General features: G+C 36.4%; 1 protein-coding gene across 1 annotated transcript in view; it reads right to left on the bottom strand.

The window, feature by feature from the left end:
- Window positions 1-12126, bottom strand: part of GPR158 (G protein-coupled receptor 158) — a 390742-nt gene that overhangs the window by 343512 nt on the left and 35104 nt on the right. Inside the window, exon 2 of the mRNA XM_074324946.2 lies at window positions 7261-7366. Coding sequence (XP_074181047.2) covers window positions 7261-7366 — 106 coding nt within the window. The remainder of the gene's footprint in view (window positions 1-7260; window positions 7367-12126) is intronic.

Raw genomic sequence — 12126 nt, 5'->3', positions numbered from 1 at the left:
TCATCACAGAGAAAAATCAGAACATCTCAGGTTTGGCAGGCACACCCACATACAATGTGAGAATTCAAGGTATTGCATTTGCAAGGACAGTAAGTGCTGCTTTTGGATGGAAACACCTTTTTGTGGATCCCTTTACAGTATACTAGAAATATAAAATCTTAGGGTTGCAGAGAAATTTATAGCCAATGTTGCATGAAGTTTTTATGAGGCCTGCAAAATTCTGTCAAGTGGTACCTTTCACTGTTGAAAATACCAAAGCCTATAGCATCCTCACTAAGCGGTCATCCTGGCGATGTGTGATTGAACAAATCTGATATTCAAATTTACAATATACAGTCTCTGTTAAAAATATACATTCTCAATTTTTGAACAATTCTGATTGTTAGTAAGTTCCACTTACATCGAGCTAAACAGAGCCTTCTGTAGTTCTTGTTGGATTACTGATAAGTCACAATAGCCCCTGAGTCCTTTCAGATAAAGTATAAATATCCATACAATAGCTCTTTTCATATTGGAAGGCAGTTGTCAGATCATCCATGAGTCTTCTCTTCTCTGGAAAACCTTCACTATTTCTTTGATTTTTCAAAAAACAAGGTTTCAAAGTTCTTACTGTGTTTCCCCAAAAATGAGACCTAGCAGGACCATCAGCTCTAATGCATCTTTTGAAGAAAAAATTAATATAAGACCCAGTCTTATTTTAATATAAGACCAGGTATAATATAATATAATATAATATAATATAATATAATATAATATAATATAATATAATATAATATAATTAATATATAAAATAACACACTGCGTCTTACATTAATTTTTGCTCCAAAAGATGCATTAGAGCTGATGGTCCGGCTAGGTCTTATTTTGGGGGAAACATGGTAGTAATACTATTTTTTCTCTTCTGAATGGGTTTCCATTTCTACAAGGTTCGTGATCACAAAATACAGTGAATGTTAAAATTTTTTAAAGTTTATTACAGGGAAAGACACATTGCCATTAATCCCCCTCGCTTCGAACACACTTATCCCATCATTCTTGCCACTTTCTGAAGCAGTTCTGGAAGTCCTCTTTCATAAGCGTCTTTAGTTGCATTGTTGTGGCTGCCTGCATGACCTGAATCAATTCAAAATGTTTATCTTTCGTGGTCATTTTGACTGGAGAAGAGCCAGAAGTTGCATGGTGCCCAATCCAGTGAATAAGGTGGATGAGGACACACCATAATTCTTTTATTTGACAGAATTTGCCATATCAGAGGCGATGTGTAACACAGATCACTGTCATGATGGAGGATGAAACCATTTGCCCATTTTGTGTTAATGCATTGTTCGTGATCCATGATTTACAGCACACTTTAAAACACACCTTCTCTCAAGTGTGGCTCACACCCGACCGACTGCACCAAGCAAGTTGTTACTTGTCACACACTATTACTAAGGTTCAATGTGCCACTTCTGATATTGAAGATCCCTGCCTTTCTGTTGAATAGCACTTGGCAGCAGAATTCACCATATTTTGTGATCACACCTCGTATATTGAATTTCAATTCAATATACTGAATATTTATATACATATTCTATGTCCAATATAGAATATTAAATATAAAGAATATATTCTATATTCAATTTCTATATTCTTTGTCACTCTATTCCAGGTATTTTCTGCTAAGTTTACAATAGTGACATGTGAACCTCCCAAAATCTAGAAAAGCACCTACGACTAAGTTGGCTTTTACTGTTGTTGCTTTACAACCATATCATACTGTTGAATCCTACTGAACCTTCAAGTGTTCTCCCCAATATTGTTTACATGTGCTACAACTAAACCATATCACTCTTCCTATACTTGCAAAGAAAGGATTTTTGTTTCACATTCAGGGTCTTACCATTGTTCCTATTAAGGTTCATCTTGATAGACGTGTCAATTTCTCCAACTCAGCTGTGTCTTTTTAGTCTCTGATTTTTAACTGTTGATGAATGTGTTATTATTAATTACTTGTCTCCTGTATCATTACTCAAAGAACTGATGAACATTCTGATCAGTACAAGGCCCCAAATAAAACTCTATAACTACTACAACCTTCACTGCAGGTTAATATCAATCCATGCAATCGCTTCCTATGGATAGCCTTAGAATAGCCTTAGACTTAAACACAAATGCAGAGCCTAAGGAAACTTTAATTCCTCACTTCATTAAGAGAGATGCTAGATTTTCCCAGAAGTTACTTAATATAATGCCTATGGACCGTATCTAAAGTGACATCTGACATAGGGCAATATCTCATAATCTCTGCAACCCAATACCCAAAGTTAAATGTAGTTTATAATCTAAAACTCCCTGTACATTTTCACTTCTAATCCTAAATGGATTTATCTGGTTATGTTCCGTAAAAAAAAAACAAGTATAAGATAGTAGTATAAAAAAAAATATGTTCTAGAATTAGACAAATCTGGATTCTAATTCCAGCTCTGCCAATTACTAATTGTGTGATTATGGGCAAGTTATTCAACATCTCTGGGTTTAGCTTTCTCATCAGTAAAATGGGGACTATAAAGATTAAGTTAATGTGTGTAAAACACATAGAACAAGTCTTGGCCCAAAGCAAGCGCTACTAAATAGTTGCAGCCATTGTAAGTATTAATATTAATTAGTAGCTTTATTTATAAGATTCTCATAAAATCTTTTGAGTTGAAACAACAGAAAAAGTGAAACCCATCCACAGTCTTTACTGTGGATTCACCTACTTCCTAGTGTAAAAATCTGATTTTTAAGTTTCTGTTTGTTTGCATTAGCAATCCACCCTGTGAGTCAAAAAGGAAAAAGAAATATCTAAATATAGCAATGATCTATAACACCCTCTCAGATATACTCTCGAGATTCTTCAAATTGACTTTCTCCATTCTCTGGTGTGTGACCTGGAAAATCTTTTCCCACACAAAGATGTTCTGATTATCTCAAAGTGAACTCTTTGTTTCTGAACTTAAAGATTAGTTATGCATTGCTTTTTACAAAAAAAGACAAATGTTCCAAATTTTCTGACCAGCTCCCTGATGACAACTGTCTACGCAGCAGGTATTTTCAAAAAAATATCTAAGCTCTTCCTTCAAAGTAAAAGTGACATTTTAATAATCCATAAGGAAAGCCTTTTGAAGTGAACATTTTGAAAGTGGATATTTGGAAATGTTTTCAGTGATGTGTGGTTTTTGTTGCCAAAAGCTATAAATACTCACATAGCCATATAGTTTAAACTTGGAAATAAAACGTCCTAATCTGTTTGAAAATATTCCTCATGAAAGTTTGACTGAATTTTTAACCTACTCCTTTAAAATATTAAAATGCCAAGCATTCCAATTAGTTTTCAGGGACTAACTGACATCAGGTAAGATTAAAAATTGCCAGCTGTATTTCTGCAAAATTCTTTGCAAAATTGGTAGATGGAACTGACAAACGAATATTGTGATTTATCAAACACAGCCAACAATATATTTCTTCGTCAACTGACATATCCTTGTGTGGTATATTTTCAACTAGGACAGATATTAACACTAAGTATAAAAATAAACTGAACTTAGAGACCTGTGAGTCACTGCATTATCAAGTATTAAACTAAGATTTTAAGAAATAATGAAGCAGAAGCAATCATAACAATCTCACTAAAAATATTTCAAAAATTGTGATCGATTACCTTGCTTTCGTTAAAGATTACTTATTTTTATAAAATATAATCTACATGAAAATATTATTTCATTTTTACCTCACCCTGATTAAGTTTTCTGACTTATAATATGTAGGACATATTAGTTTAACAAACGATACATGTACACTTTGTAGGTAAAAAATATACTGATGGTCATATTAAAGTATGTGTGGATACTTAAAGCATTTCTACTAATAGAATATAACAAAGACAGTTATATTCTGTCCTAATGTTTCCTACTTCAAATAGTGATTTAAAAGTTTTTTTTAATCATGGAAACAAAGCAAAAAAATACATTTAAAACAAAAAAAAAACCTTTAAATACCTTTAAAACAAAAAAATACCTTTAAAACAAAGATGAGTATTAATTTATTTTAATGTTTTAAATAAACTATTCCGTAAGAGAAGATTTTGTGTACTCAAAGCAAACAGGGATATGAAATAGGTAAAGAATTATTTAAATGGATACTGACAACATGATCAAGTCCAGATTGCAGTGACCTAAATCAGTTACAAAAACAGCCAGAATAATCCTGCAATCCAGTTCAAGGTTGTCGACTCAGATTTTGTTTTACTGTGCCCTTCAAAACATACCTAGCAGCCTCCTACATCCTGTAATGAACCACTCCCCATGAGTAATTATTTTCCTCACAAACCATTCCATGCTGTTCTAAAATGCTCCTGAGGCTTTTGTCATTGGTCACATATCACTTATCTGTTTCCAACATCAGAGTCACTCTCCTGGTTTAAGATACCTTGGAGGCTGAAAAATCAACAAACCACTGGAAGAATTTTTGCAATGAAAAGTTTGCTTCAATTATAACTTTGAAATTTGTCTATCTTCTAAATTTGTCTATTTATAAGAAAAATGTTAAACACTAGCAAGATAAAACCCACAGTAAACGTGATGCGTGTCTCTGTTTTTAATGCTATAGACATTCATAAAGGCTGGCCTCAACACCCTACAAATATGATTCATGTGAACTGCTTCCCAAAATAAGCCAATTTACACAGTGATTCTTGGGGTCAGTAACAGATTTGTGACAAGGAACAAAAAGGAGAGCCAGTGCAGGTGAAAAAATGCCCTGAACAAGAGATTTTTCTTTCCATTTACCCAAGGAGTGAAAATTTGAAGAGAGGCCAGTTCGTAGTCTCCCATTCGTATCAGTACAGGCAAGAAGTTGAAGGACTATCGCTAGTCCTCAGACTGAGAATGTGGTATGGAACTGACGCAGCGGCCCTGAGTGACCAGCACCAAATACAGGGCCTTACAGAAGCCCAGTCAAAAAAGGGTGATGGGTTCCGTGACAGCCGTGTGTAAGTCAGATGAAGCTCCAAGGGCCTCATGGGCCCAGGCCAGAACACCGAGGTCTCCTAATCCCAACTCCAGTACCTGGCCAAGGAAAGGGGGCGGAGGGATCCAGAGTCTAAGTCTTACAGACATTTCAGTGTTTGATGATGTCATTTTTTTGATCATTGAACCTCTTTCCACAACATTTTCAAATGAGATTCATTGAACTGTTGGTTGTCTTGGAGGATACATTTTTCCAGTTTTTCCTATAGGAATCAAATAAATACAATGGTCCCATATGCAATCCCCAAAGTTATACATTTCAAATCAATCTTTGTTAACCAGAATAGAGGATCATATTTTATCTTGAAATAACTTAGTTTCTTTGAAAGTTTTAAAAAGACACAACACCTGGAAAGTTAATAATCCTGATGCAATGAAAATGAATCACTTTTCCAAAAGGAGAAAGTAATTCTTTCAATGTGACCATCTAGTCAAATAAATAGATGTATGATAAGGAAACAAAAACTACATTATTAGAGGGAAGCAGTAACTGTAACAAACTGAAAAATACATATCTCTTTGTTTCTGAACAGACTGCTTATTGAACCACCCAGGAACACCAACGAAACAAGACTATACAGAAATGAGCACATACAGATCAATATATACAATATGACACCCATGCAGAAAAAATCCACTCTGGCTAAAAGATGAAGCTAAGAGGCTGTATAAACCACTGGCATGGAGATAATAATCAGGCTAAAGATATTCACCAAATCAGTAACTGAAATTCATATCTTTAGAAATGCCAGAATCATCCAAGGGAAAATGGATATCCAGAAATGTTCCAAACTCTAAGAATAAATAGAGGAAGGAGGTGAAAAGAGGACCTTAACTTCTGAGAGCTAACAAGAAAGAAACATTTCCTTGCATAACTGGGTCCCAATTATGGGAGAGTGGAGGAAGTCAGCACCAAACAGAGGTGTATGGAGATGTGGGAGGGGTATGGGGATGTGTGGGACGTTCCATGGGGTACTGAGGAAGTGGGGGTCATGGGGACATGGTGGAGATGTGTAATGGATTTAGGGGGATGTGGAGAATGATGGGGGGTTCCGGGAAGTTTAGTGGGTGGGAAAGTTGAGGGATATTGTGGTGGGGAGTATGGAGGGACAGGTGGAGGTGTGTGTGTAGAGTGTAGGGGGAGTGTGGGAAACTATAGGCTATTTGGGGAGTGGTATGAGTATGACAGTACGTGGGTTGTGTATGGCAGAATATGTGAAGGGAAATATATAATGGGTATACATACATGTATGTACAAATGCACATGTCTGTGCACTTTTTTGTTTGTATAATGGCACAAATAAATGCTTATTGTTAATTTTCCCTCTGATTTAATATTCCTTACCTTAAAACTGCATTAGGTACAACCCTCTTTCACAAACGGCAAAAAAATTAAAGATGTAGATTACTACGTTTATGGGACTATCCCCTCTTTTAAATAAATCAAGTAGGCTTTCCTCACAAATTCATGAACTCAATGTCAGGATAGCCCAAGTATTTAAGATCAGAAACTTTATTGTATATTTGTTTCTTAACATTTTGGGACCTCAGAAATAGATTACTGAAAATGAAATCAGGATGTCATCACATTTCCTCTCTGAAACTACAAAGGAAAAGTGACAGTCTTATTTCCAGATGTATGATCCCTATGCCTTTTCCTAACCAACCATAGGCCCATGAAATATAGCATGGATAGAAGCTGAAAATTGGAAACACACACACACAAATACACACGTTTCCTTTCCAAGTCTCTGTATACAGTTTTCTCCTTATTTTCAGAATTTTCCTACTACATTTTCTCTATTGCTTTTCTAGCAGATGGCAGTGTGTCTGAATGAAAGCATCAAGGTTTAAACAAACATCATATTCCATTAAAATATGCATAATCTGGTTGACCCCTCCGGGACTAGTTTTTCACTTCACTGCTATTTTAATTGCCAGCCCCTTATGAAGAATAGGGTCAGCCTTTGACTAAAGCCAACTTTCAGACATAATTTCACTTTCAGCCTTCGCTTAGTCTTCAAATGAACAGTATTCTGCACCAATTTCATGTCCTACTCCTTTTTCAGTTCATTAAGCAACATTCAAACCTGCACAGATTTTTTTTCCCAGTAAGATGCCTCTTGTTCACTTACCCACAAAAATACACTATATCAAAAGTAATACATTTCTGAGCTTCTGATTTCAGAGGGCTTTATTTTCAAGTTCTTACCTCTGAATTGTTAAGGTGACATTTGTGAGTTCCTGAAAACCAGCCATCACTCGAACACTGGTCAATATCCACTTTCTGAAGATTTATGTCAACTTTCATGACACCCCTTAAAAACAAAAAAAGATAAAAAGAACGAATTAATCTGATCCTTTACAGTTTCTAATCCTGTATTCTATCCTGGAAATCAGACAAATCAGCATAAAGAATGCACTAAAAGTTTTCAAGTTGCCCACTCATATTCAACTAAAGTATACCAAGTGAAGATAAAGACCCAATAGAACAAAATCAAGAAGTTTTACCTAAATCTCAAAGGTAGGAATTCTGTATTGTTTACTGTCTTCAGCTCCACGTATAATGCCTGGCACATAGTAGGTGCTCAATAAATATTTGTTGATTGACTGAACTCCAGACAGTATTTCTCTGAACATGGTAGCAAAGTTGACTCTGAAATAACACCTCCTCCTGTACCCCTTCTATTAAAATAAACCAAAACAAAATCCTCATCTCATTTCTCTCCTTATTTTTACTCCTATGTTCCACTGTCAGGCCAGATGGGGAGGGTTGAGAGGAGGGGGGTGGATGGTCAGGGAGCGGGGGCAATATCAGAAAATAAGGACCTCTTTCCTCTGATATTCTATAGCAATGATTTAAACAGCTCCTTAGGTCTCCCAGTGTCACACACCAGAGTTTGACATCATCTACAAAAACGCTGATTAGCATTTTTCTTTTAAATCTAGCAAAAAAAACACTGCATTTCACTTAGCCATTTGAGAAAAGACACTAAGAAATAGAATTCACAAATTCAGAGCCAAAAGCATAACTGCAAAGAAAGCTACAACTTGATCTAAAATATCTCCATTTTCTCCCACCAACCTCCCTACATTTTCCTAAGGTCCCTCTCTTCTATTTTTCACCACCACCAGCACCACTAGCAGCAGAAGCCGCAGAAATATCTATCCTACACTGAACTGTCATACCTGGACTTTATTGAAATCAATATTCTGTGTCCTGGGCCCCGAAGCCCTAAGCTTTGTTATCATTTTTCACAAACTTGATTGAAATATAAACACTTCACTAAAACTCACTAAAAGTAAAAACATTTTAAAGTCCCATGTCCTGAACTTAAACTATTTCCATATGAGATTATTAAATACGTACAAACATAAAGGTAGGCTCAAATTTCTCATATCATAGCTCTCACAGCTACAAAAAAAAAACCCCACAAAATTACAAAATAAATGTAAACAAAATTATAAAGCTAAAAAATTTTAAATTAAAAAATATTAATTTAAAAACACTGACGATTATGCTTTGCTAAACTAAATCAACTCTCAGAACAGGAATATGCTAGTTCAGCAAGCATATTTTACCACGTTATGAATCATTTCTCTCATGTCATTTCTCCTTTTAAACTACTGTGATATCTTCTGACAGAATGGCTTAATGTCATTTTGGGCTACATTTGTAGTGACTAAATCATTTACTTTTTCAGGCTGCCTCTGTTGTTTTCTTACTAACCTACAGCAAAGTACTATACTATGTAGTGCTAACATGCTAGAGAGAGAGACAGAAAACAAACAGGGACACCAAAATCTTCTGTTAGTATTCGGTGATCCAGATAATCCAAAATATGAATAAGTTAATTTTTCAGATGAACACTGAATTGAAAAAATCCAAAAATTATCATAGCAAATTTGCAAATCCTTCAGAGAAGTAGACCCCCAGTATGCAAAACACTACTTTTGTAGATCATAATTTCGGCAAACAAACGTTCACGTAAAAAATAACTGGGTTCCAAGATAACCTAATGCCTTAACCCAGTCCACTCCTTTGCTCTTTCAACAAATGTTTATTGTCTGGTATGTACGTATCACTATAAGAGATTCTATGCATGTGAACCCCATGGGCCCTGCCTCCAAGTAACACCAAAAGATGTAATACATTTTTTAAAGTATCAGGATGTTTTATGGAAAACAGATGCTAAATGCTGCGGAATTTGGAAAGCTATCATTTAGGGTATAGTAGGGATTCAATAAACATTTGCTGACTTGTTGACTGTCTTCACTACCAGGACTTTCAATAGAGCTGTGTTCCACATGGGCTATGCCAGTCGTGAAGCCCATTCAGGCTGTACTTTATGCTCTTTGGAAAATAACATATTGATTCTTTCATTAAATCAATAAATACTGAGTGCCTACTATGGGCGAAAATTGTTCTTGGCCTTTGAAATATATTAGTAAGCAGGAAAAAACATCCTGCCTTCCTGGAGCTTCACTCTAGCGTGGGATAGACAAACAATAAACAATGGCTATAACACATAAATAAATTATGCTATACATTATGAAGTAAAAAGTGCTATGGAGAAAAAACAAACTTGAAGCAGGTAAGAGGGATGGGAATAGAACGGTAGGTAAAACTCTTTTTAAAGAGTGGTCAGGATAAGCCTCACTGAAGTGAGATTTCTAACTCAATCAGCATTGGACATGTAATTGCAACATATTGGTATTCACACTCTTAAATTACCAGTCATCTTCTTCAGTGACAGACGCTTTCCCACTGGACTATTATTGTCAGCAATATTTTGGTTTTCTTCCATGGACATCTTATTTGGAAGATGTAAGTAGTAAACTAATAAAAATACGCACTTCTATTTGTTCCGCAATTGTTAGTAATAATGAGGTCAAGTTCTCCTCAAATATACTGCTACACTGAAAGCGTTTATTTGCAAAATAGTGGAAATTTCACAATCTTCCAGCTCTCCGCTCAGGGACGTGGCTAATTTGGGATTCCAGAAGGCTGCAATTACTCTGTTCCCAATCCTGAGAAAACTGGCTTAAGAAATTGGTATCTTGATCACTGAGAGCTTTCCCTCTTAACTCCAGGTTCATGTGTGGGAACCAAAAAGTTACTGCAGATTTTAAACTCAGCTCACGAAGCTTTCCGGGTGCAAAACTACCCAAGGTAATGAGGCGTGCTTTTACCAGCTGGGAAATCAGCGCTGACTCACCCTCATTAGCTCCCCTGCCTTGGCCTGGAGACCTACAAAGCCCTCAGGAAGGTACATTGACTTCCGATGGAGAAACTGGAAGTTTGGACGATTAAGTGGGATGACGATGTTTTCTTTGTGGGGAGAAGTATCCCGCCGAAAGCAATGCAGAAACTCAAACCCACAGGGACCTTCATGAGTGGCTGAAGGTAATGCCAGTTTGAGCCCCACAGGGCACCGGTGCACTTGCATCTCCTGAAAGTGCGGAAGTGCTGCTCCCACATCCGGTGAGCAGGTGCCGTTGGAAGGCTCCAAGGGTGAGGAAGTCGTTGCTGTTTCAAGGGACAGAGGACAGGAAAGCAAGGGCCAAAAACAGCCTGGTAAGTGGCCTCCAGAGAATGGAAAATATACTGTGTTTCCCCAAAAAATAAGACCTAGCCGGACAATCCCCTCTAATGCAGCTTTTGGAGCAAAAATTAATATAAGACCCGGTCTTATTTTACTATAAGACCGAGTCTTATATAAGACTGGGTATAATATAATGTAATGTGATGTGATGTAATATATAATGTAATAATATAACATAATACCAGGTCTAATATAATATAATATACTCGGTCTTATATTAATTTTTCCTCCAAAAGACACGTTAGAGATGATCGTCTGGCTAGGTCTTATTTTCCGGGAAACAAGGTAGCAAATAATATCCTCCAAACACCTGGGTGCTTAGCTGAGCTGCAGACCAGCATTTTCCTCTATTTGTCTCTCTGACACTTGAAATGCAAAATGCCCAAAACAGGGGTCACCCTCTGCTCAAATTTGCAATTCCACTAATGTTCTCTCTCCATAAATGGGCTTCCATCCTCCCAATTATCCAAGTTGAGAATTTGTTTGTTATGAAACTCACCTCCCATCAAAACATTTGCCAAGTTCCCTAGTTGTACTCCCAGTATGTTTCTTGTATTTTGAGTCTTTCCCTCTATATCTGCTACCATTGCCTTGGTTCATGCCTTCATCTCTAATGAGGATAAAACATTTTAATAATAGCTTATTAATTTGTCTAGCATTTCCTCAGGTAAAGATCCTGGTTTTTAGGTCCTGAAGCTTACACAATTTAGGGTCCTTTAAGAAGCAAATACAAAATCATGAATACACATTACTATCACAATATGACCTTTGGCACTACATCTTTGTGTTATAGTTGCTGGATGGTTAGTAAGATTATTACTAGAAGCCATTTCTATACCAGGATAGCTATGCACAGAAGTAACTATAAACTACTTTGATATTTATTACTAAGCACAGACTAGATGATCCTGAACTTCCCCTTAGTTTCCAAAATGCCCACAGCCTATATAAAGTGTAATGGAGGCATGTTATAGTAGAAAGAGATCACTGCAGTTAAAATAGCTTCCTTCTGCGTTTTACAAGAAACAGTTGACCACAGAACTGATTGTTAGTGTCCTTTTTAGGACTCTAGAAAGATCCCAAGCAAGCAAGGTCCCTAGAGCTTAAACATCATACAACGCTGTCTTCGAAACATGGAATCCAAGCCTGACAATTCCCTGCTCAAAACCAAGATTTCCCACTTGCATAAAGAATAAAAATCCAAGCTCCTTGGCATAACACTATGTTCAGGCCCCTCCTTGTTCAAATTTTTCCAACCACTGTTCTGCATACATTCTTTGTTCCAGACCATTCAGAATCACATGTGGGTCCTAAAGAATTTGCTATCTCACAAAACTACTCCTTTACAGATGCCTTTATACCCTAAACTGTGCTTTATCTGTTATAATTCCTACCTAACTCTTTTGTAAAGCCTTCTATGAACTCCACGTCTGATTTAGAAGCCACTTCCCTATTCTCCCCATAATACAGTA

This window comes from Rhinolophus sinicus, chromosome 1, assembly GCF_057876585.1.
Source record: "Rhinolophus sinicus isolate RSI-liver-muscle chromosome 1, RSI-T2T, whole genome shotgun sequence".
In the NCBI taxonomy this organism is placed as follows: domain Eukaryota; kingdom Metazoa; phylum Chordata; class Mammalia; order Chiroptera; family Rhinolophidae; genus Rhinolophus; species Rhinolophus sinicus.
The sequence above is the reverse complement of the archived record's forward strand: the minus strand, read 5'-3'. Positions and strand labels throughout refer to the sequence as shown.